The sequence below is a fragment of the Urocitellus parryii genome, chromosome 3 (genome assembly GCF_045843805.1).
Source record: "Urocitellus parryii isolate mUroPar1 chromosome 3, mUroPar1.hap1, whole genome shotgun sequence".
NCBI lineage: Eukaryota > Metazoa > Chordata > Mammalia > Rodentia > Sciuridae > Urocitellus > Urocitellus parryii.
In genome coordinates this window covers 156514795-156539441 of record NC_135533.1, presented here as the reverse complement: position 1 = coordinate 156539441, position 24647 = coordinate 156514795, and the positions used below count along the sequence as shown (strand labels likewise).

The window sequence follows — 24647 nt, the reverse complement described above, 5'->3', positions numbered from 1 at the left end:
CTAGAGTTCCTTTCTGAGCTGATCTCCCTGTACTTCCAGGAAGGTACAGGAGCCAGGAGGTTACAGGTTGGCTGTTGGTGCCCAAGAGAAGTGGCAGTGACTAAGAAGAAGCCAGAGGGATTTCAGGGAAGAGCTAAGGGGGCTGGGGCTGCTGAGTCTGGGGTCTAAGAAGATAGGTGATGAGGCTTGGAAGTGGCCATTGATCCTAAAGAAAGGGCAAATGGTATAATACTCTTTAGGAAAGATGATAAGTTTGTAATATGATCACAGATGATTCTAGAATGGTTTCCCATGCTCCTTTTTAAATGCCTGGTTGTGCTTTACCCTACTTCTTCTTCTTCTTCTTCTTCTTCTTCTTTTTTTTTTGTACCAAAGATTGAACTCAGGGGCCTTAACCACTGAGCCGCATCCCCAGCCCTTTTTTATATTTTATATTTTATTCACTGAGTTGCTAAGGGCCTTGCTAAATTGCTGAAGCTGGCTTTGAACTCTTGATCCTCCTATCTTAGCCTCCCAAGCCACTGGGATTACAGTTGTGTGCCACAGCACCTGGTGCTTTTCCCTACGTCTTTTTATTTTTTTAAAAAAACTTTAATATTTATTTTTTAGTTCTTGGCGGACACAACATCTTTGTTTTTGTATGTGGTGCTGAGGATCGAACCACATACATGCACATACATGCCACACGCATGCCAGGCGAGCTCGCTACCGCTTGAGCCACATCCTCAGCCCCTCCCTACGTCTTAAGAAGTTCTGACCTTTGATTTCACTCTCTGGGCTGCCACTGATCAGTGTTCTGATGTTGTCTTCCATTGCCAGCTGCATCCCTTTCTGGAGCTATAGGGCAACTTATGAAGGCATCTGGTACCACAGTTCCTCTGGGCTCCACTGAATAGGGTACTCTTTCCAGGCTATGCACCTACGCTTTCCTGCTGAGCAACACTTGTTCAGTCTGTACCCTTGGCCATAAGTTTGCCCCAGGATCTCTGGTGGTTCAGATGCTGCCAGTATCTGAGATCTCTTTCAAGCCTCTTCTTGACTGTCTTACTTCAGGACAGAGGTTGACCCCTTTGTTTAGAAAACTTTAGCAGGATGCCCTAGTTGCCATTATTGACAGTAGTCACTGTTCCTTTTTCAAGGTGTCCTGAGAAGAGACTATCTGCCTAGGTTCTGTGGTCCTGGGTGGAACTATGTTCACAGAAGCCATCTCCTAGAGTCATGTGACCATTTGCACGAGCGGCCCAGCCAGCCCTGCTTCAGATCCTGTCTCTGACTTGGAGTATGGTGCTGGACAAATACAAATATCTCTTTCCTAGAAGCACCTTTTGTAAAGAAAGCAGCTGCTATCTCTGTTCAAGGCAGAATAATTAAGTGATGGAGGCTTAGCTGCCCTGGTCTGCTGGAAACAGGCCTGCCAGGGATGCTGGGACCTCTTGGTCCTGGGGTACTTTTTGCAGGGCATTGATGGCCACTGATGCAGGTATGGAAGGGCTGCATCCAAGGCATCTCAGTCCACTCTGGTGGAGCCACATTTGTGTGGGCTATTGGCAGTGGGAGGAGGTGAGCTAATACTTTCTCCTGCATTTCCTTTTAGATATTTTTTATTTCCTTTGTGATGTGGATATGTGTGTACTTCTGCTGGTATTCTGTGTTTCTCTTGCTTGTAGTGGGCAAAGGTTGAGAACTGAATTTCAAACAATTAGGCAGCATACTAAATTTCACATAGTAATTTGAGACAACTCAGCTTACATAATAAAAAAATTGTTTTTTAGTTGTAGATGGACACAATACCTTTATTTTATTTATTTATTTTTATGTGGTGCTTAGGATCTAACCAGTGCCTCACATATGCGAGGCAAGTGCTCTTTCACTGAGCTACAATCCCAGGCAAGTGTACATCGTTTAAACCAAGGCCAAGGCTCCTGACAAAGAACTGACTCTGGAGAAAGAATCTATATTGCAGACTCCTAACTTTCTACAGGGCACAGATCATCCGGTTGCCAGACATTGTATAGCATAAAACAGTACCTCTCCAAGTGTGCCCAGGATCCTGGGGGCACCCCTACCCTTTCAGGAAATCCATGAGGATAATCATTATTTTCATAATACTAAAGTATCATTTTCCTTTCTCTCCATTCTCACAGTGTACAGTGGCATTTCCAGAGACTATGTGACATGTGATGACATCATTGCACTGATAGCTAATTAGGATACATGTTTGGGATTTTCACTTTTCTTTAGGTTTTTTTTTTTTTTAATGTGGTAAAATGCACAAAACATAAAATTTACTATGTTAGCTTCCTTTTCCCCCCATTACTGAAGACTGAACCCAGGGCCTTGTATATCTGTTAGGCATGTATGTGCCAAACTCCAACCTCCTTTTAATCATTTTTTAGCATACAATTCAGTGGCATTAAGTACATTCAGAGGGGCTGGGGATGTGGCTCAATCGGTAGCACGATTGCCTGGCATGCGTGCAGCCCGGGTTCGATTCCTCAACACCACATACAAAAACAAAGATGTTGTGTCCGCCGAGAACTGAAAAATAAATATATTTTTTTTAAAAAAAGTACATTCAGAATGTTATACAACCTTTATATAAAAATGACACATTTCTAAAACTTTTCAAATAGAAACTATGCCTCGTTCAAATAACCTCCCCCTTTCTCCTACCCCCCAGTCTCTGGCAACCACTAACCTATTTTTTCCTTTCTTCCCCCCTCTTTTTCTTTTCCTTTTCCTCCCTCCCTCCTATTTGTCTGCCTTTTTTTTTTTCTTTTCCTTTTTCTCTTTTTCTTTTGAATTCAGTGGTGCTGGGCTATATCCCTATCCCTGCTTAATTTGTTTTGAGACTGAGTTTTGCTAATAAGTTTCTGAGACGAGCCTGGAATCTACAGTCCTCCTGCCTCAGTCTCCAGAGTAGCCAGACATGTACCACAGTGCCTGGCTTTCATTCTCTTGATTTGATGTCTTTTTGTAGGACAAAAGTGCTAAATTTTGATGAAGTCCAACTTATGTAGGTCATGCTTTTGGTATATATGTGTAAGAAATCTTTGCCAAGGCTACAAAGATTTTCTTCCAATGTTTTCTTCTATAAGTTTGATCCTTTGAGGCTTTACATTTCTTTCTCTCTCTCTCTTTAGAAAAAAAAAAAGAATATGACAATAAAGGCTGGGGTTGTGGCTCAGAGGTAGGGTGCTCACCTAGCATGTGTGAGGCACTGGGTTCAAACCTCAGCACCACATAAAAATAAAGATATTGTGTCCACCTATAATAAAAAATAAATATTTTTCAGAAAAGAATATAAGTATAATAGGTGTTGGCAGGGATGTAGGGGAAAAGACACATTTCTGGGGGGACTGCAAAGTGGTGCAACCAATCTGGAAAGCAGTATATAGATTCCTTAGAGAACTTGGAATGGAACCACCATTTGACCCAGCTATCCCACTCCTCGGTTTATACCCAAAGGACTTAAAAATAGCATACTATAGTGACAGTAAAGTAGCCACATCAGTGTTTATAGCAGCACAGTTCACAGTGGCTCAATTGTGGAACCAACCTATATGTTAGAATTCTTGTACTTTTAAAGCCTTTACAGTTTGACTTTTTATGTGTTTCTAATCTTACCTCCTCCAGTGGGATCTCATACATACTCTACTTGTGTTATGCTCTCCTGTTCCCTGATATTTCCTAAAGTGCTGCTTTTTCTTGGAATGCTGTTCCTATTTTATCAGAAACCATCACTTTTCTTAGAAACCCTATTCAAATCCCATCGGATTTAATCCAGAGCCCCACGGTTAGAAATAGTTTTTTCCTTCCTTCATGTTTGGTATGCAGATTGAATGCTTCATTGGTGACCACCTTCCTTTGGTCTTTTTTTTTTTTTTAAAGACAGAGGGGGAGAGAGAGAATTTTAATATTTATTTTTTTAGTTAATTGGTGGACACAACATCTTTGTTTGTATGTGGTGCTGAGGATCGAACTCGGGCAGCACTCATGCCAGGCGAGCGTGCTACCACTTGAGCCACATCCCCAGCCCCATGGTCTTTTTTTTTTTTTAAATTTTTAAAAATATTTATTTTTAATTATATTTGAACACATACTTTTGTTTTATTTATTTATTTTTTTTATGTGGTGCTAAGGATCAAACCCAGGGCCTCGAATGTGCTAAGTGAGCACTCTACCACTGAACCACAACCCTAGCCCCCTTCCTTTGTTCTTTGTGTGTCTACCATCTTGACCCAGAATTCCTCAGGAGGTGAATGGTATATGTCCTCTTATCTGTTTCTCCTATAGTCCAGTGCAAAGCTATATTAGCTTCATATCAATATAGTGAAATACCTGAGACATCTTTTTTTAAAATATTTTTAGCTGTTGATAGACATCTACTTATTTATGTATTTATTTATATGTGGTGCTGAGAATCAAACCCTGTGCCTCACACATTCTTGGCAAATGCTCTGCTACTAAGCTATAACCCTAGCCTACAACCTGAGATATCTTATGAAGTAAAGAGAAGTTTATTTTGGCTCATTTGGAGGTTAAAATCTAAGACTGGGTAGTCTCACTGAGTCGGGCTTCTGGCGAATTGGAATGTTTTGGCAAGAGCATGTATCAGAGTGAGTGCTAACATTTTGGGCCAGAAAAGTGGGGGAGGGGGATAAACTGGGCTCCATAGCCTGTTTTTGAGAGCAGATCTCCATTAACCTCAGGACCTCCCACTAGGCCCCACCTCTTGAGAGGGACTACAGAGCCTACCAATTCCACCACCCTTAGGACCAGGTATTTAACACATGGACCTTTGTGTGGAGTATTCAACATCCAAATGAGAAGAAGCATGAAATTCAGAGTATGTGTTTTAAGAAATAAATAACATTTATTGTTTTGTGGGGCGTATCCCTCTATCCACTGCTGCAGAGTTGTCATAATTGTTCTTGGCTCCTCCTTTGGGAACATGTATCCAGGCCCTCCTGAGGAGGTAGGTTGTAGGAAGCTGCCTGGTTTCTGGCTCACACTGCTAGAGCTCATTGGTGTCAGGGCCTTGCTATTCCAGGTTTTGCTTCTTCTGCCTCTTCTTCAATGGCCTCTTGCGTTTGGTTCCACAGAGCTGCGGTGCAACCCTGGGCAGTTTGCCTGTCGCAGTGGTGCCATCCATTGCATCCCTCTCCCCTGGCAATGTGACGGATTGGCAGCTTGTGAGGATGAGAGTGATGAAGCCGACTGTCCAGGTGAGTGTGTCATGCCTGTGAGGTGTACTCAACCTATTCACTTTTTTGTTGTAGCTGAGGTGAGTGTGCCTTCCATGAGGAGCAGAGAGGTGTAGCCTTATAATTGTGCTGTCTTCACATACTGGAATGGTGATATGAGCTGACTTCTACTTCTGTCTTTCTATCTGTGTGTCTTTCTTTAAAAAAAAAAAAAAATTAACTATTCTACCTGGATCTCAGAACTTGCAAGATGGCAGGGCTGGGGCTTTGAGGAGGCAAGGTGAGGTGTTGCCAGCCCTGGACTCACAATCCTGAGAGTGGACCTGTCCTGTAGATACCTCTTGAGACTTGGGTAGAGTTCTCATGAATGTACTATTGTAGATTGACTTTGGCATTACCTACTCCTCTTGCCCACACATTCTCTAGTAACCTGGCACTTGTGGGTTTTCTCATGTCAATGTGTGAGTTCCTAAAGGTATATCCTAAAAATGTTTGGAGAGGCCACAAAAAAGTCTTAAATTGTTGGTTTTCCGCTTGGTTTCAGTTCCAGTACCCTTGAGGAATATAAGGAACCCTGTGAGTAACAGTGTTCCCTTCAACCATGATTCTTAATTTGGGTTAGTATGAAAGGGGTAATATCTTGTGCACACATGGACCTGAGTGAATGTATGATGCATGCACCTTCAGGCACACTAATTCAAGACCCTGAGTGGTTCCAATTAAGCCTCTAACAGGAAAAAAAAAAAAAGTCTTCCCTCAACTCAAGAATCTCAGGCCTGAACTCTTTGGCCCAACATTTAAATTCTTTTACTATCTGTCATAATTTTTCTTTGTCAACCTGATTTATTGCTATTTTCCCTTTTGTTGCTCAGCTGAAGTATTTTTTTATACTTACCCTATTAATAATTACCTAGCTGCATGCTTCTTATATTTCCTTCTCTTTTCCTGGAACCTTGTACTGTTTATTCTTGGGTAAATACTGCTATCCTTTAAGGCTTGGCTCAGATGCTACCACGGTGAGACGACATATCTGGCTATGGATCTATATCCATCAGCACCTGATCTGTTCTCCTCTCACAACATCTAGAGCCATTGTTAATTCTCACCATTCCTGGAGCCCATGCTTGATCTCTTCTTTCAGACTATGAGCTCCTGAGTCCAGGAAACCTTTTCCTCAGTGGGATCTGGCCTAGGACATGAAAGATGGACTATAATTCCTAAAGGGGCAACAGGGAGGGTATCTAATAGAAGGTAACAAGTGAGGTTGGCACAGTTCTTTGAGGGGATTCCAAAATAAGAAGCAGAACTGGTGTGATCATGCATATCTATAATTCCAATTACTTACTTGGGAGGCTGAGGCAGGAGTTTGCATGAGCCCAGGAGTTTGGGATCAGCCTGGGAAGGAAGGAAAGATGGAAGGAAGGAAGTGAGGGAGCGAGGGAGGGAAGATAGTCTTTTTGGGCTATGTTGAATGTAGTTTAGAGGGGACACTCCCCCCATTATCCCTTGAGCCTGTCTTCCTTCATTGGATCATAGATATCTCTGGTAGAAGTGTTTGCCTCTCTGAAGGAGAGTTTGAATGGTGGTGGCCTGAGCCTCTGGGACCAGCCCTGTGTTGGAAGCCCATCCAATCATTCCCTTGCGTCAAACCCTAGGGAGAGTAGAATTCCAAAGGTCTGTGCTCACATGATAGAATATTATACATCAGTGATGGATGAATCTTGAAAATATAGAATATAGGTGACAAACGCAAGTAGCCAAAAACTACAATGAAGATAAGCAAAATGATCATCCTATATTTAGTTTACAAAGTAAACTACAATAAAAAAATAAATTATACAAAAATTAAAAAATAAAGTATACAATAATATATAGAATTCTGGCTCCTTCTTCTTCCTTTTGGGGAAACAGAGCTGAGACTGAGAGAAGCAAGCATGTAAGTTCAACACTACAGATGATATTTGCATTCCTAAGTAAGGATGTGGGGAGATGGTTCACAACTGTACTTTATTATGAGGTTTATATCTTTAGTGTTTCTTGTTTTGTTGTTGTTTTTTCTTTTTTCCTCTTTTTTATTATTTTTATTTGTAGATGAACACAATACTTTTACTTTATTTATTTATTTTTATGTGGTGCTGAGGATCAAACCCAGTGCCTCACACATGGTAGGCAAGTGCCCAACCACTGAGCTATGACCCCAGCCCCAGTTGTTGTTGTTTTTTTAATGGAGTCTTGCCAGGTTGCCTAGTCTGGTTCCAAACCTGGGCTCAAGTGATTTTCCTGCCTCAGTCTCCTAAGTGCTACGACTATAGGCATGTGCCACTGGGTTGGGTTTTTTAACAGAAAAACCAACAGAAGGAGAGAGATAACTGACGTAGCAGAGCTGAGCAAGTGCAGCATGGGGCTGCTAAGGAGAAAGAACAGTAGGAAATGAACCAGTTTGCCTGCTAGTACCCTGAAAGGCTCTTGAATGCTGAGGTGATGGGCATCTGGCAGGGATGGAATCAGAATTCTCTCTGATTATTCTATACTCCTTACCACTCTATATACTGGGTGACTCTTCCTACCAAGAGATATGAGGCTTATTTTTGAGACCTGTGCTATCCAATGGTAGTCATGAGTCTCACATGGCTGCTAAGCACCTGAAATGTGGCTGTTTCTAATGAAGATATGCTGCAGATATAACCTATAGGCCAAATAGCAAAGATCTTGTGAATACCACTTTATAGTGATGAGATATTGGAATGATAGTATTTGAATATATTGGGTTATGGTACTAAAATTAATCTATTTCTTGTCAAAATGTGGCTTACATTAAATAGCACATAGCACATGGACTTAAAGTCTGCAAAATAGGAGACACCACGTATCTCAAAGGGGGAGTTGTGGAGGAATTGAGAGATACTTTCTGTGATGACAGGTAGGACACTCAGCCCTATCTTCTGCTTTGGTTCAGATGCCATCAGCTTGGTCTGTGTCCCAGGTAACTAATTGGAGGAGCCTTTCCTGGAGACACTGGCATTTTATAGAAGAAGAATTACGATAGAAGGAGAATTACAATTACATATGTTTCCAACCAAAAAGCTATGGTTCCTACCATGAGGCTTACCTGAACCAGTACCAGGACCTAATAAGCTAGTGCTCACAGAGTTTGTGGCTGGCTAGACTGCAGCCCACCCGCCCCCCACCCCCACCCCCCTGTAGTATTAGTTGAATACAGGGCCTCACACTGGTAGGCAAGTGTTCTACCTCTGAAGTACATTGTTGAGACAGGGTCTCACCTAGACTGGCCTATAACTTGTGAACCTCCTGCTTCAGCCTCCTGAGTAGTTGGGATTACAAGTGTGTACCACCACACCCAGTGATCTCCTTCCTCATAAACATAGAAAACAGTGAGTTCTTTCCAGACTCTGTGGAAGAAAAATCTACCAAGGATGTTCAGCAGACTCTGGACACAGCATCCTAGACCAGAAGGGTCAAGAGTTACAGAGTAACCTGAAGTAGCAGTGTATAAAACCGTGGTTAAATGTGGGGGCTTAGAAGCAGGCCCTAGGGTTGACAACCCTACCTGTTACCACTTAACTGGCTGTGGACAAGTAGCCTCTGTAAAATGGGGAAAAGAGTAGTACCTACATTTAAGAATTGTGAGAATTAAATAACATAATATATGTTTCATATCAAGTGCTTAGGAAAAAAGAGCACACAATAATCTCTCAATATTAGCAGTTACTTTATTAATCTGGGGAGTAAAAGAAAAGTTTAAAAGTATATTCTATCAGCAATATTGTCTAGGAAGCTTCTAAACCCCCATTTCACCACATAAATATTAGAAAACAACTAGAAATTGGGGGAAATAACTTTATAGAAACTCACACCAACTAGAAAAAGCCACATTCGGGCTGGGATAGTGGCTCAGCCTAGCACATGTAAAGGCACTGGATTCGATCCTCCGCACCACATAAAAGTAAATAAATAAAAATATTAAGGTAATGTGTCCATCTACAACTAAATATATATATATATATTTTTTTTTTCTTTTTTTTAAAGAAAAAAGCCACAAATAAAATAGCAGATTTTGTGGAATTTTTACTTCCCTCTCCCCAACCCCCTCCATGTGGCATAACTTGGTCTGAGGGAAACAATGGCCAAATTTTGAATCTTACTATAACATTCTAATTTCTGGGAACTGCCTGAGGGATTGATCTCTGTTTGGCCTGACTTGGAGCTCAGATGAGGAAGTAACTTAAGTCTGAGAGAACTGTGGAAAGCAGCAGACAATGCTTGTGAAAGCTGCGGTGGGGCCTTTAGACCTGCAGATGCCTGGAATGAGGTGCTTAAGGGTGAGGAATACAGTAGAGTGTCTTAAGATCCTAGGGAGCACTGAAGGTAACACTCTGGGAAACAGAAGTAGACTTGCATATTTGGGAATCAAGAAAAACTCACAGGCAAGATGTATGCACAGAAAAAAAAAAATGCCTAAGAAGACCTTAAAATCATTGCCTTTAGTTGATCCCAAGGCTCAGACCAAGCCGTGCTAATAACTCACGGTCTTTTCCAGCACAAAGCTAAATCTGCAAAGACTGTGGGAGATGTCTGATTTTTCAATAACCATAACAATTAAAAATGCCTTATTTTTAATAACAACTATAAAAATTAAAAGGTCAGAACAGAGTAATAGAGAAAGAGGAAAACATGGCCATTTAAAGTAAGAAAATAAAGGGAATAAACCTGAAGAAAATTTTTAGACAATAAAACAATAAAGACTTTGAAACCACATCTTAGCTAGGGACAGTGTCTTATGCTTATAATCCCAGCTGTTCAAGAGATTGAGGCAGGAGGATTGTGAGTTTTAAGACCAATCTGGGCAACATTGTGAGACTCTATCCCCCCCCCCAAAAAAAAATTAAATATGCTTGAAAAGCTAGAGAAAGGCCTAGGGTTATATATAGCTCAGTGGTAGAACACTTACCCAGCATGTGTGAAACCCTGTCAATACTTTGCACAGTAAGAGGAATTAAAAAAAAAAAAAAAAGAAAAAGAAAGAAAATGTGGACAAAGAACTAAAGGAAAATTACCATATCAAAAGGGAAATTATCAAAGGAACCAAACAACTCTGGGACCTACCTGAAAAATGTAATAACTGAATTGAAAGATTCAGTAGAGAGGTTCAGCAGGAGACTTCTGTCTGCAGAAAAAGGACTAGTGAAACTTGAAAAGAAGACATTTGAAATTATCAAGTCAATAGAACAAATAGGAAAAAGAATGAAGAAAGGTGAAGAGAGCCAAGGAGTTTATCCCAAATACACATTATTTTCTAAAGTGCATGTGGAACACCCTCCAGAATAGGCCATGTGTTAGGCCACAGAATAAAAGTCTCAGGAAATTTAAAAGATCTAAAATATTGCAAAGTGTCTTTTTCTGATTACATTGGAATGAAATTAGAAATGAACAGTGGAAGGGAAACTGGAAAGCATATAGATACACAGAAGTCAAACAACATACTCTTAATCATGGGATCAAGAAGAAATCATAAGAAAAGTTAGAAAATATCTTTTGACAAGTGAAAAAAATCTTATTGAAACTTGTGAGATGTAGCAAAAGCAATGTGAAGAGGGAAATATATAGTTCTAAATGCTTACATTTTGAAAAAGATCTTAAATAAACTAACTTTATACCTTAAAGAATTTAAAAAAGAACATACTAAACTCAAAGCTGGTAGAATGAAGAAAATAATAAAGATTAGAAGAGATCAGTGAAATGGAAAACATAAAAATAATGAAAATCAAGAGTTCTTTGAAAAGATCAACAAAGTGAACAAACTTTTTAAGCTAGATTGACTAAGGAATAAAGAGAAGACTCAATTAGAATCAGTAATGAAAGTTGGATCATTACCACCAATTTTGTAGAAATAAAAAGGAATAAAAGAAAATGCTATGAAGAATTGTGTGGTAACAAAATAGATAACCTAAATGAAGTGGTGTAATTCCTAGAAACACCACCAGTCAAGATTCAATCATGAAGGGCTGGGATTGTGGCTCAGCAGTCGAGTGTTCACCTAGCATGTGCAAGGCCCTGGGTTCGATCCTCAGCACCATATAAAAATAAATAAAATAAAGGTATTGTGTCCAACTACAACTAGAAAATAAATATTTTTAAAAAAGATTGAATCATGAAAAAACAAAATCTGAATGAGACTGTAATTAGTAAGGATATTGACCCTGTAATCAAAAATCTCCCAACAGAAAAGCCCTGGGATCTGAGAGTGTTGCTCATTGATAGACCTTGCCATGATTAAATCCTCGGTTTTGCCCTCAGTACCCAAAATAAAAGTCCTAAGCCAGATGACTTCTCTGGGAATTCTTCCGAACTTTTGAAGAATGAACAGTATTTCTTAGATTCTTTCAAAAACTTGAAGAGGAGAGAAATCATGGCATGAGTCCAATGTTAGCCTGATACTAAAGCCAAACATAAATACTACTAAAAATTACAGACCAGTATCCTTATTAATATTGATGCAAAACTCCCAACAAAATACTAGCAAACCAAATTCAGTAGCATATCAAAGGGATTATACACCACTACCAAGTTGGATTTATCCATAGAATGCAAGAATGTTTCAACAAACTAAGTCAATCAAGGTAATACATCATTGATACAAAATGTAGTGGGGGAAAGAAACATGATAATTTCAGTTGATTCAGGAAAAGCATTTAATGGCAAAATTCAGTATTTTATGATAAGAACAAGACACACAGAAATAAGCTACCTCAATGTAATATAGGCCATATATGAAAACCTACAGTTAATGTCAATGATGTCAAGATTGAAATTTTTTCTGCTAAGATCTGGATTGAGGCAAGGGTGCTCCCTTTCATTATAATCTGGTTAACATAGTATTCAGAGTTCTAGAAATAGTAGTTAAGCATGAAAGTAAAAGCATCAAAATTGGAAAGGAGCTAGGCATGGTGGGATTACATGGTGGATTACATTCCTGTAATCCCAGCAGCTCAGGAGGCTGAGGCAGAAGGACTGCAAGTTGGAGGCCAGCCTCAGTAACTTGGCGAGGCTCTAAACAACTTAGGGAGACCCTGTCTCAAAATATAAAGGGCTAGGGGGATATAGCTCAGTGGTAAAGTGCCCCTGGGTTCAGTCCCTAGTACCCATCCTCCAAAAAAAATAAAAGGAAGTAAATTCATTCCTGTTCACAGATGAGATAACTTTATATATAGAAAACTTGATAGACGTTACATACACACACAGGACTAATTGGCAAATTTATCATAGTTGCAGAACACACAAAAGTCAATTACATTTGTGTATACTAACAATCTGGAGAGGAAATTAAACAAGCAGTTCCATATACAACAAAACAAAAAAAGAATAATATTCTTAGGAATAAGCTTAACCAAGGAGATGAAAGAAGTATACACTGAAAATGACCAAAAAAACATTTTTTTTTTAAAGGCAAATAAGTTGAAAGGCATCCCAGGGCATGGACACAGACTTAAAAAGATGCCAGTACTACCCAAAACAATTTACAGATTCAGTGTATATCTATATTTTCTATTAGCATGCCAACAAGGTTTTTTGCCAAAATAGAAAAACCTATCCTGGGGCTGGGATTGTGGCTCAGCGGTAGAGTGCTCGCCTAGCGCAGGCGGGACCCAGGTTCGATCCTCAGCACCACATAAAAATAAAAGGCATTGTGTTGTGTCCATCTACACCTAAAAAATAAATAAACAGAAAAACATATCCTAAAATAGTAGGCCTCAAATAAATAAAACAATCATGAACAAAGTTGAAAACCGTCCTGACTTTAAAACTTCCTACAAAGCAAAGTAATCAAAACAGTGTGGAACAGGCATAAAGAGACATATAAACTAATGGAATGGAATATAGAGCCCAGAAATAAGACCTCATGTTTAATGGCCAAATTGTTTTCCATAAGGATGCCATGACCATTCATTGGGGGAGAAGGGCAGTCTTTCTGACAATCAATGCTAGGAAAACTAGACATCTAAATGCAGAAGAATAAAGTTTGGCAGGCTAGGAACGAAGCTTACTGGTAGAGTGCTTGCCTAGTATGCATGAGGCCCTGAATTTTATCCTTAGGTAATGATACGCAAAAGTTAAGTCAGATTGGATCAGAGATTTCAATGTAAGGCCTAAAACTATAAAATCTTAATGTTACCAACCTTTTCTTCCATTTTCCATTATGTTTGGCAATGATTTCTTACTCTTGACACCAAAAAGCACAGGCAACAAAAGAAAAATATAGATAAATCAAAACTATATTACAATTTAAAACTTGCTCATTAAAGAAAACATTCAACAGAATGAAAAGTCAAGCAAAAGGGAAAATATTTACAAATCCTGTATCTGTTAAGGGGCTAATATTCAGAGTACAAAAACTCCTACAACACAACAACAATAATAATGAAAAAAACTGATTAAAAATTAGGCAGGGCTGGGCACAGTGTCATGTGCTGGTAGTCCCAGCTACTGAGGAAAGAGGATAGCTTTAGCACAGTAGTTTAGGACCAGCCTGAACAATATAGGAACATAGACCCAGAGTTATCATAGAATTGAAAACACCCTTATTAAAGAGATATCTATACACTTATGTACATAGCAGCATTATTCACAGTAGCCAAAAAGTAGAAGCAATCTGTGGATAGTTGGATAAACAAAAAGTTGGTCTATCCACCCAATGAAATACTATCTACCTCAAAAAGGAAGGAAATTCTGATACATGCTACAACATGGATGAACCTTGAGGTTCAAATAAGCCAGTCACAAAGTGACAAATAGCTGTACGATTTTATATGAGGTATATAAATACTCAAATTCTTAGAGACAGTATAATTGTGATTGCCAGTGGCTGGAGAAAGAGCAGAAATGGGCATTAATTATTTAATGGGTAGAAAGTTTCAATTTAGGAAAATGAAAAATTCTGAAAGTACATGGTAATGATGGTTACTAAACAGTGGGAAGATACTGAATGGCACTGAATTGTGCACTTTTAAAAGATTAACATGACAAATTTTATGTTATATATTTTTTTTGTCTTCCTAATATGAATAAAATACTTTGAAAAGGAACAGTAGAGCAAGAAAGATCTCTTGAAAGCATCTAGAAATTCCAATATTTGATTAATAAGACCCTTTTTAGTGCCAGGCATGGTGGTGCACACCTGTAATCCCAGTGGCTCGGGAGACTGAGTCAGGAGGATCATAAGTTCAAAGTGAGCCTCAACGATTTAGCAAGGCCCTAAGCAACTGAGTGAGACCACACCTCAAAAATAAATAGGGCAGGATGTGTGCCTCAATGGTCAAGTGCCCTGGGTTCATTCTCCATACCCAAAACAAACAAAGACCCCCTTTAAAGAAAATAAATGGAAACAGGAGGGGAAGAAATTAGCAAAGAATAAATTTTCATGTAAGAAAATTTCTCAGAAATGGAATACCACAGCTTTGGATTAGAAGAGCCTGGCACAATTTCTTTCTTTCTTTCTTTCTTTCTTTCTTTCTTTCTTTCTTTCTTTCTTTCTTTCTTTCTTTCTTTCTTTCTTTCTTTCTTTCTCTCTCTCTCTCTCTCTCTCTCTCTCTCTCTCTCTCTCTCTCTTTCTTTCTTTCTTTCGCAAGCGAGGAGAAATTTTATTTAAAAAGAAGGTGAAAGAAAGATTCAGCACGCCTGAGAGGGGTAAAGATGCCATTTAAGTCTTATACCGTTCCTTCTTTTAAAGTCATATACGGAGAAGTTGATAAACTCCTTTTGACTGGTTCTTGATATCTCAGTTGTCCCAGATTACACAGTCACTCTGTGACATGGAAACCAGAACTGTTTTATAATATGTCTAGGCATGTTAAAATGGCTATTCTGGTGTTTGCCCTGTTGTTGACCTTTACTGACCCACCCCTACTCAACTGCCTATCCTTTTCTGTCTCCTTCATGGACATTATCAGGTCCTGAGGAACGTTGGGCAGGGTGGCTTTGCCCAGGTGAAACTAGCCCACCATCTCCTCACTGGGACAGAGATGATAGTGGAAGTCCTGCCAAAGGTAGAACAGAACATCTCATCTTATCCAAACCAGATATGCTGACAGCTGTGGAACATCAAAATGTGATCCAAATTCTTCACGTCATTGAGACCATTGAAAATATCTATGTCATCATGGAGCACGAAGGTTGGGAATAGCTATGGTACCATATCCCAGAAGGAGGAGGCCCAGAGACTGTTTAGGCAGATCCCAAATGCCATATGCTATGGCCACAAGAAGAGTATTGTGCTCCTAGACCTAAAGGTGAAAAACATCATGGTGGATGCTAGAGGCAACATTAAATTCACTGACTTCAGCCTGAGCACCAGGTTCATGACTGGAGAGAAGTTGAACAAGTTCTGGGGCACCCTCCCATACCTTAACTCTGAAGTCATCTGGAAGAAAAAAATATGAGGGATCCCCCAGATGTCTGGAGCCTGGGTATTATTCTATACTGATGGTCACAGGGAGACATCCATTTACGAGACTACTGCTAAGCAGATGAAGGAGCTGATTGTTCGTGAAAGGTATAACATGTCCCCGAGGCGAGGCATAGAGCCTCACCAATCAAATAGTGACAATGGACCCCACAGAGAGGCCCATAATAGAGCAAAATCATGAGGCACCTATGGCTGAGCCAAGGTGCAGAATGTTAACCCAGTCATTCTAGTGAGCCACTCTCTAAACACCTAGACAGTGATAGTGGGTTACATGGGTCACAAAGGTTATGATCTCTGGCAAATCGAAAATACAATAAGGGGGCTGGGGTTGTGGCTCAGTGGTAGAGCGTGAGGCACTGGGTTCGCTCCTCAGCACCACATAAAACTAACAAATAAAAATAAAAGTATTATATCCATCTACAAGTTGTTTATTTAAAAAAAAAAAAAGAAAAAGAAAATACATTAAGGCAATGGCTATGTACCTGAATACTCCAACACTAGAAAACCCAGGGGGCAGGCCACATGTTTCAGGTGAAACACGTGCATTGGGTGTTGCACATGTTCTACACCCAGGTCCCATAGATCCTTTCAATTTTCCCACCTGCCCAAAGAGCAGTGCCAGTGAGCCTACCCTTCCCACCTTTCCTTGAGAGCAGCAAGGTCTCCTGCCTGAGGAGACCAAGCAATCAGAGTAGAAGGGTGGTGGAAAAGCTAGCATGCCTGTCATTCGTCTTCACTTCCTGCACGTGAGGACCCCCTCTCCCAGTGTAGCTTCCCAATATGACCTTGTGCTTCTGCAGGTTGGCATTCAGAAAAAAAAGTGGCACCTAAGGAAGCAGAGTAGAAATGTGTTAGATTGAGAAACAGAGTGGCTGCAGTGAAAACAAAGGGTGAGACAGACAAAAACCACTGAACAGCCAGAAGACCTTGCGCTCTGTGGATCCTGACATTATGGTGTGCGCATCAATGAGGTGTAGACTCAACTGCAAAAGTGAAGTGTACAAACTGGCTCAGGCTTCTCCCCACAGGCTCCAGCCAACCACCAGGAGTTTCTTCTGCCCCCACCTCAAGCCATTGTAGTTGGAGACTTGCTCCCCTTGAGCAATGTAGATGAGGAGTCTCCCCATGAGCCAGTGTAGACTTGATCTACTTTGAGCTAGTTGCTTTCCCAGTCTTTGTGTGTGTGTGTGTGGTGGGGGGGGGGGTTACTGAGGATTGAATCCAGGGCCTTGTACATGCAAGGCAAGTACTCTACTGACTGAGCTGTATCCCCAGCCCCGCTTTCCCAGTCTTAAGGCCCCAACCTGAAGTATCTGGAAAGGGTGGGTGACAACTGAGCTGCTGGTCCTGCCAGCTGCTTCTCCTACCACTTGTCTCCAAGGTCATCTGCCTTCTCCACCAGGGGAAGGCTGTCCATAGCAGGGAATTTCTCTGAAGGGGAGCTGGCGGCTTCTTTGGGACACTGTCACCCCTGATGCACTGCCCTCTCCAGTCAGCCTCTCCCAGCACTGTGTACCCACCTCCAGCCACTGCAATTATGCTAGGCCCAGCCTGCCAACAGGGCTGCTGCTAACAGGCTCCTGGGCTCTGCGTTGCCTAATATGATGGCCTCGTGGCTCTACAACTTCCCAGCTTCCTGGCACAATAATTTTTAAGAAGACTTAACAAGATATCTCCATGTGCAATTGCAGGACAGTACAAATACAGAGGGCATCAAATCCTCTGAAGTGGAAAAATACAAGATGCAACGAAAGGATCAAAGATCAGGATGACTGTAGATTCCTGTTAGCTTTCTGTCGCTGTGACAAAATGCCTGAGATAATCAACTTAAAAGGAGGAAAGAGACTGTAGATTCCTGTTGGCTTTCTGTCACTGGGATAAAATGCCTGAGATAATCAACTTAAAAGGAAGAAAGAGTTGCCTCATGGTTTGGAATATTTATTTTTTAGTTATAGGTGGACACAATATTTTATTTTTATATGGTGCTGAGGATCGAACCCGGTGCCCCACACATGGTAGGTGAGAGCCACAACCCCAGCCCAAAAACAATTTCTTTTTTTCTTCTTTTTAGTTATACATGATAGTAGAATGTATTTTGATATACATACATGGAGTATGACTTTTTTTTTTTTTTTTTGGTTGTATATGATATGGAGTTTCACTGGTCATGTATTCACATGAACATAGGGAAGTTAATGTTAGATTCATTCTACTGTCTTTCCTTTTCTCATCTCCTCTCCCTACCCTTCGTGGAATCCAACGGACTTCTGTTCTCCCTCCTGCCCTTATTGTGTGTTAGCATCCGCATATCAGAACATTCGGCCTTTGGTTTTTTGGGATTGGCTTATTTCACTTAGCATGATAGTCTCGGGTTCTTCTTTAGGGCTGAGTAATATTCCATTGTGTATATATGCCACATTTATTTTATGCATTCATCTGTTGAAGGGCACCTATGTTGGTTCCATAGCTTAGCTTTTGTGAATTGAGCTGCTATAAACATTGATGTGACAGCATCACTATAGTATGCTGATTTTAAGTCCTTTGGGTATAGACCCAGGAGTGGGATAACTGGGTCAAGTGGTGGTTCCATTTCAACCTTTCTGAGGAATCTCTATGCTGCTTTCTAGAGTGGTTGCACCAATTTACAGTCCCACCAGCAGAGAGTGTACCTTTTTCCCTACATCCTTCCTAACATTTATTGTTATTTGTTTTCTTGATGATTGCCATTCTGACTGGAGTGAGATGGAATCTCAGTCTGGTTTTAATTTGCGTTTCTCTAATTGCTAGAGATGTCGAAGGTTTTTTCATATATTTGTTGACCAATTATAGTTCTTCTGTGAAGTGCCTTGTTCAGTTCCTTTGCTCATTTATTGATTGGGTATTTATTTATTTTTGGTGTTAAGTTTTTTGAGTTCTTTATATATCCTGGAGGTTAATGATCTATCTGAGGTGCAGGTGACAAAGATTTTTCTCCCATTCCCATAGGCTCTCTCTTCATTGATTGTTTCCTTTGCTGTGAAGAAGCTTTTGTTGAGAGGCTGTGTGTGTGTGTGTGTGTGTGTGTGTGTGTGTGTGTGTGTATTGATGTGATGAGAAGGCTATCTTCGCTGTTTTTGTTATTCCAGCTCTTTAGTATAATTTAAGGCCTGGTGTTGTGATGCCTCCTGCTTCACTTTTCTCACTCAGCATTGCTTGAGTTATTCCCGGCCTCTTATTTTTTATTACCATTTGGTATTTTTTGCCTGTCTCTAAATTCCATGGTTTTGAACATTCTCCACTGATTTCTTCTTAGACAAGCCCATCATTCTTTCACTGTCAGAGTTCTTGTTTATTGTCAGTGCTACTCCTAGTTAGACCCTAGAAGATGACCCATCTGTTTGTCAGGTGCAGTATTTTGATTTCATTTTGGAGTTGATCATTATCATCATCATCTTTCTGCATTTTGATTATAGTTTATTGAGATATACTTCAAAAACCATACAGTTTACAATGGTTTTCAGTAGTTTTTGATATATTGGCAGAGTTGTATATCCATCATCATAATCAATTTTAGAATAATTCTGTTACTCCAGAATGAAACCAGAGACTCAGCAAGCCCTCCCTATTTTCCTTCAAGCCTTACAACCCTAGGCCACCAATAAACTACTTTCTTTTCCATGGATTTGCCTCATTTGCACATTTCAGATAAATGGGATCATACAGTATACAGTCTTTTTTGACTACTTCTTTCACTAACATAATACTGTAGTGTATGTGTGTGTGTGTGTGTGTGTGTGTGTGTGTGAGAGAGAGAGAGAGAGAGAGAGAGAGAGAGAGAGAGAGAGAGAGATATGTTAGGTTAAGCACTGAGATACAACCCCAGGAACTGAGCAACAACTGTAGTCCTCGGTCACACACATTTTCAGTGTCCATCTGTGTCATTTTCTTTTTAGTTTACTGTTCTTACACTTACATTATGATAGTCTTAATTTTTTAACAGCTTTATTGAGATGTAATTATATAATCATAAAGTCATTAGTTTACAAAGTATACAGCTCAGTGATCTTTATTAAATTTATGGAGTTCTACAATCATAACCACAATTTTATATATATTTTTTTAATTATTCCAGAAGATCCCTTATGCTCATTTGCAGTTACTCCCTGGTCTCTTCCTTAGTCTTAGCAATCACTAATCCATTTTCTGTCTGTTGTTGAACTGCTTTTTCTTGAGCTTTCATGTAAATTGGATCATGTTTATGCAACGTTTTGTGACTAGCTTTTATTTCGCATTCTTCTGAGGTTTATTCATGAGCAAGATCAGTGGTTTGTTCCTTTCCATTGCCATTTATTCCCTTGTATGGATATTCCACGTTTTAAAAATCTGTTCACTGTTTAATGAGCATTTGTGATTCTCTCATTTCAGGGCAATTATGAATAATGCTGCTGTGACCATTAGTGTACAAGTTTTTGTATGGACAATACACTTTCATTTCTCTAGGAATGAAATGTCTGGGTCATATGGTAAAAACTTACGACTTTTGAAGAAATTGCCAAACTATTTTCTGTGTGACTGTAGATTTATAATTTAAAAACTAAATTGTACCTAACAACTAGGTTCTCTTCACTTGTAGATCCATCAGGTATTCTACTAGAGTCTTGGATTTTTCTCCCCAGAGCCACCCGACTACTATGGCCTGCTTAGCATTATGGGGTCTGGTATTTTTTGCCTGTCTCTAAATTCCATGCCCATGTTCCCAGCTGTCATTCCAGAGCCTCCCTTCACCATTAACATGGGAGAATTGTTAGATTTCTTTTTTGTCTCATTCTCATTTTAGATTTTCTGCTTTCTGGTTTTCCTGTCTTTCCTATTTGTGTTTATTCCCTCATTTTAGTGGAGTTTTTTTTTTTTTTATATTCTATAGAAAAAGAATTGGAAGACAAAAGTTTTTGTTTCCTTGTTTGCATGTCACAAATGGTCTTCATTTCACCTTCCTACATAATAAATTTGGCCTAGATTTAAAATATAAACTAGAAATAATTTTGAAGCCCTTAATTTTTTAAATTTTCAGTGTTGCTGTTGCCATAATAATTATTTCTTCTTCTTCCTCCTCCTCCTCCTCCTCCTCCTCCTCCTCCTCCCCCTCCCCCCCTTTTATTTAGAGACAGGGTCTCACTGAGTTGCTTAGTGCCTTTCTTTTGCTAAGGCCGGCTTTGAACTTGGGATCCTCCTGTCTCAGCCTCCCAAGCTGCTGGGATTATAGGTGTACCCCACTGTCCCCAGTGAATTCCTAATTCTTTAAAGATAACCTGTTTTCTTTCTTCCTGGGAATTTTGATTATCTTTTGGTCCATTTTGCTGGCTTTTGAGTGGGTCTTTTCATTTCAGAAACTCATGCCTTTCAGTTTAGAGAATGGATCAGTAGATTTCTTTTCTTCCATCTCTTCTCTTTCTAGAATTTGTGTTATTAGGAATTGGAGCTCTCAGACTAATCTTCGTTTTTTCCCCCTTTCTTGTTTTTTGTCTTTTTGTTATTTATTTATTTATTTATTTATTTATTTATTTATTTATTTATTTATTGTGGTGCTGGGTATTGAACCCAGGGCCTTGTGCATGCAAGGCAAGCACTCTATCAACTGAGCTATAGCCATAGCCCCAGATCTCTTTGTCTTTAGATCTGCTAAATCTTTTAAGAAATTTTCATATTTGCTGTCAAGTTTCCATTTCTCTATTAGCTTTTTCGGGGTTGGGATAGTGCTATCTGCTTGTTTCTTCTTAGTAGCATACCTTTCTTGTTTTATGGGTACCATGAAGTCTGAGGATGTTAATGGCATGTTTTTGGTTTTATGTTAACTTTTTTGTCTCTCTGTGATTCTTCTCTGTTATTTTCTCCTGTGGTTTGGTCTTTGCCTTTTATTTGAAGGCATTTCTTAGAGGTTGGATGGTTTTTGTCCTGCCTCTGCTGTGGCACATGAACGTCCCTGGAAGATGAACCAGTTGGAATGTTTCATTAGGGATCATCTCTCCTTCAGGACTTTTTCTCAGACTAGTCAGATTTTTCCATGAGGAATCTCCCAATCTGCCTGGAGAATGGACTTCTGGGTGCTTTCCTGACAAAGAATGAGAGCCTGCCTTCCCTTCCTTGAGTAAAGAACCCTGACTTTAAAGCTTAACCTGAATACCTCCCATTTTTACCTTCTTGCCAGTAAATCACCAGTGACGTGGTTAGGTACCTGGGTATGTCTAATTGCTTTCTACCCCCACCTTTTAATATAAGTAATTTCAGATTATTGAAAAGTCTCAGGAATAGTATAATAGTCTTTACTTGGATCCACCACCAGCCAGTAGTTTTGTGTTCCATTTGTTCTCTTTTTTTTAATGAACTCTTCCAGTGAGAATGTTACAGATACCATGAACTTTTGCCCCTAAATATGTTCATCTAAAAGTGTAGGCATAATATTGTTTACACATGCAGGAAGTTTACTGTTATATTATGTATAGCTCATATTTAGATTTTTTTGTTATCTCAAGAATGTCCTTTTTTCCCCCCTTGTGGTACAAGGGATTGAATTTTATGCATGCCAGGCAAACCCTCTACAACTGAGCTACTATGTCCCCAACCCCCAAAAGTGTATTTTATAAGCCTTTTTTTCTTTAAATCTAGGATTTGTTAAAGGATTAAATATTATATTTTATTGGTTTCTTGCTTTGTTCTTTAGAAGTGTTACCCAATTTTTTCATTTTTTTTTTTTATTCAAGGGGCAGAGGCTCTGACATTGACACAATTGAAGCGTCTAAGCCAGTTGTTTTGTAGAATGTCCTTCAATTTAGATTTGTCTCTTTCCTCATGATTAACTTCAGATGGACTTTTGTTTAAAGCAAGAATGCTATGTAGTTCATCAATTATCATCATGAGACACATGAGGCCACTTTCTCCCATTATAAATGATGTTGAGTTTGGTCAGTTGGTTAAGGTAATGTCTTTCAGAAGTCACTATTGTGAATGTGTTTTTCCCCTTTTGTAGTAGAAAGTAATTTGTAAATAAAAATGATTAAATAATCTGTATAGTGATATTCTAGGTATTCTCCAAAACCCAGTTATTTTAGCTTATAGTGATGAGTTTTATCTGAATCAGTTGTAACAGTGATGGTTAAAAAAATGGCAATTTTTATAATTATCATACTGTATTTAATTAATAATTCTCTTTTATGAAGAGCTTTCCTGGGGCTGGGGAGATGACTCAGTGGTAAAGCACTTTCCTGGCATGTTCAAGTTGCTGGGTTCTATTCCCCAGCACTATAAAAAAATATAATAATAATTCCCTATTTCCTCTTTGTTGTATTCTATCAGTGCAAAACACTTCAGACTCAACTTATACTTTCCCTGCCCCAGCTCTGGAATCAGCCATTTCTCTAAGGAGGACTACTCTCTTTAGGGGTAATGACATTTAGAAATCAACATCTGGGAATCAACTGAGCTCATTGTTGTTGGGGTATCTTGTACTGTCAGTAGATAGAGCTAGACTTTTTTTTTTAATGATAAATTCATATTTATTGATTCCTCCAATTTTTTTATACAGGGGTTCTTCCTTTCTTCACGTTTCTTATTTGTAGCTCACTTTTCCCATAGTAAGCATTCTGGCCCCCACATATTTTAAATAGGTACTCATTTGTCCAATTCTGAAATACACATAAAATAGTTTTGGAGTTATACTCAGCTCTCCATATATGTTGGTTTCTCATCTGTGGATTCAGCCAACCATGAATCAAAACTATTTGAAAAAAAAAAAACCTGTGCTTGTACTGAACATATATAGACTTTCTTGTCATTATTCCCTAAACAATACAATATAATATCTATCTACATAATATTGACATTGTATCAGGTATAAGTAATCTAGAGATTATTTCAAAGTATACAGGAGAATATGCATAAGGGAATTGAGGGTCTTTGGACTTGGGGATCCTGGGGGACGGTGCTAGAACAATTCCCTGTAGGTATAGGGATGACTATACTATTCCTATACTGCTATCAATAACAAACCTGCTAAATTAATTTCAGAGGATTTCTTTGTAGTTCTTTGTTGTTAGATGGCTTCCTGTTAAAAGTATATAGTCAGATTTCTTTAGTCCAAAATCACTGGGATTCACTTATTCTTTTTTTTTTTTTTTTTAAAGAGAGAGAGAGAGAGAGAGAGAATTTTCAATATTTATTTTTTATTTTTTAGTTCTTGGCGGACACAACATCTTTGTTGGTATGTGGTGCTGGGGATCGAACCCGGGCCGCACGCATGCCAGGCGAGTGCGCTACCGCTTGAGCCACATCCCCAGCCCCTCACTTATTCTTTATCTGTTTATTTTGCAGTACTAGGGATAGATCCCAAGGACACTAACACTGAGCTACATCCCAGCCCTGTATATTTTTTGTTTTGAGACAAGGTTGGCCTTAAACTTTGTGATACTCCTGCCTCAGCCTCCCAAGAAGCTGAGATTGTTAGGTGTGTGCCAGTGTACCTGGAATTCATTCATTCTTTTCTTATGTATGATTATGTTAGCATTTGGGTCTCTTTGTATTTGATCTGAGGACTTTGCCTCTTCATCTTGTTGATTTAATTCTCATTTTTATTGATATATAATTCATTTGCCATAAAATTCATCCCTTTATACAATTATGTGGGTTTTGGTATATTCCCAAGATTATGTAATTGATTTAACTTTATTTTTAGAATATATAAAATACATAAATAAGCATCTTATAAGCTGAGTGTGTAGCTTAGTGGTAGAGCACTTGCTTAGCATGGGGGAGGCTCTGGATGTGACCCTCCAGTATCTCCCCCAAATTTTTATTACTACAAACACTATTTTGCAGTGATTTTTTTGTTTTAATTTAACAAAATACCCTTGACATCATTTTGTATTAATTCATAGAGATATTTCTCTTTTTACAGTCACCATAAACTTTACTTTAGGAACCTACTGTGT

The 24647-nt window shown here is 39.3% G+C and overlaps 1 protein-coding gene across 2 annotated transcripts in view; it reads left to right on the top strand.

Moving 5' to 3' along the window:
- Positions 1–24647, top strand: part of Dgcr2 (DiGeorge syndrome critical region gene 2) — an 81058-nt gene that overhangs the window by 17875 nt on the left and 38536 nt on the right. Inside the window, exon 2 of one of the 2 annotated variants that reach the window (XM_026401667.2) lies at positions 5106–5228. The exons of the other annotated variant lie outside the window; for it this stretch is intronic. Within the exon in view, the coding sequence (XP_026257452.2) occupies positions 5106–5228 (123 nt within the window). The remainder of the gene's footprint in view (positions 1–5105; positions 5229–24647) is intronic. 2 annotated transcript variants of the gene reach the window in all.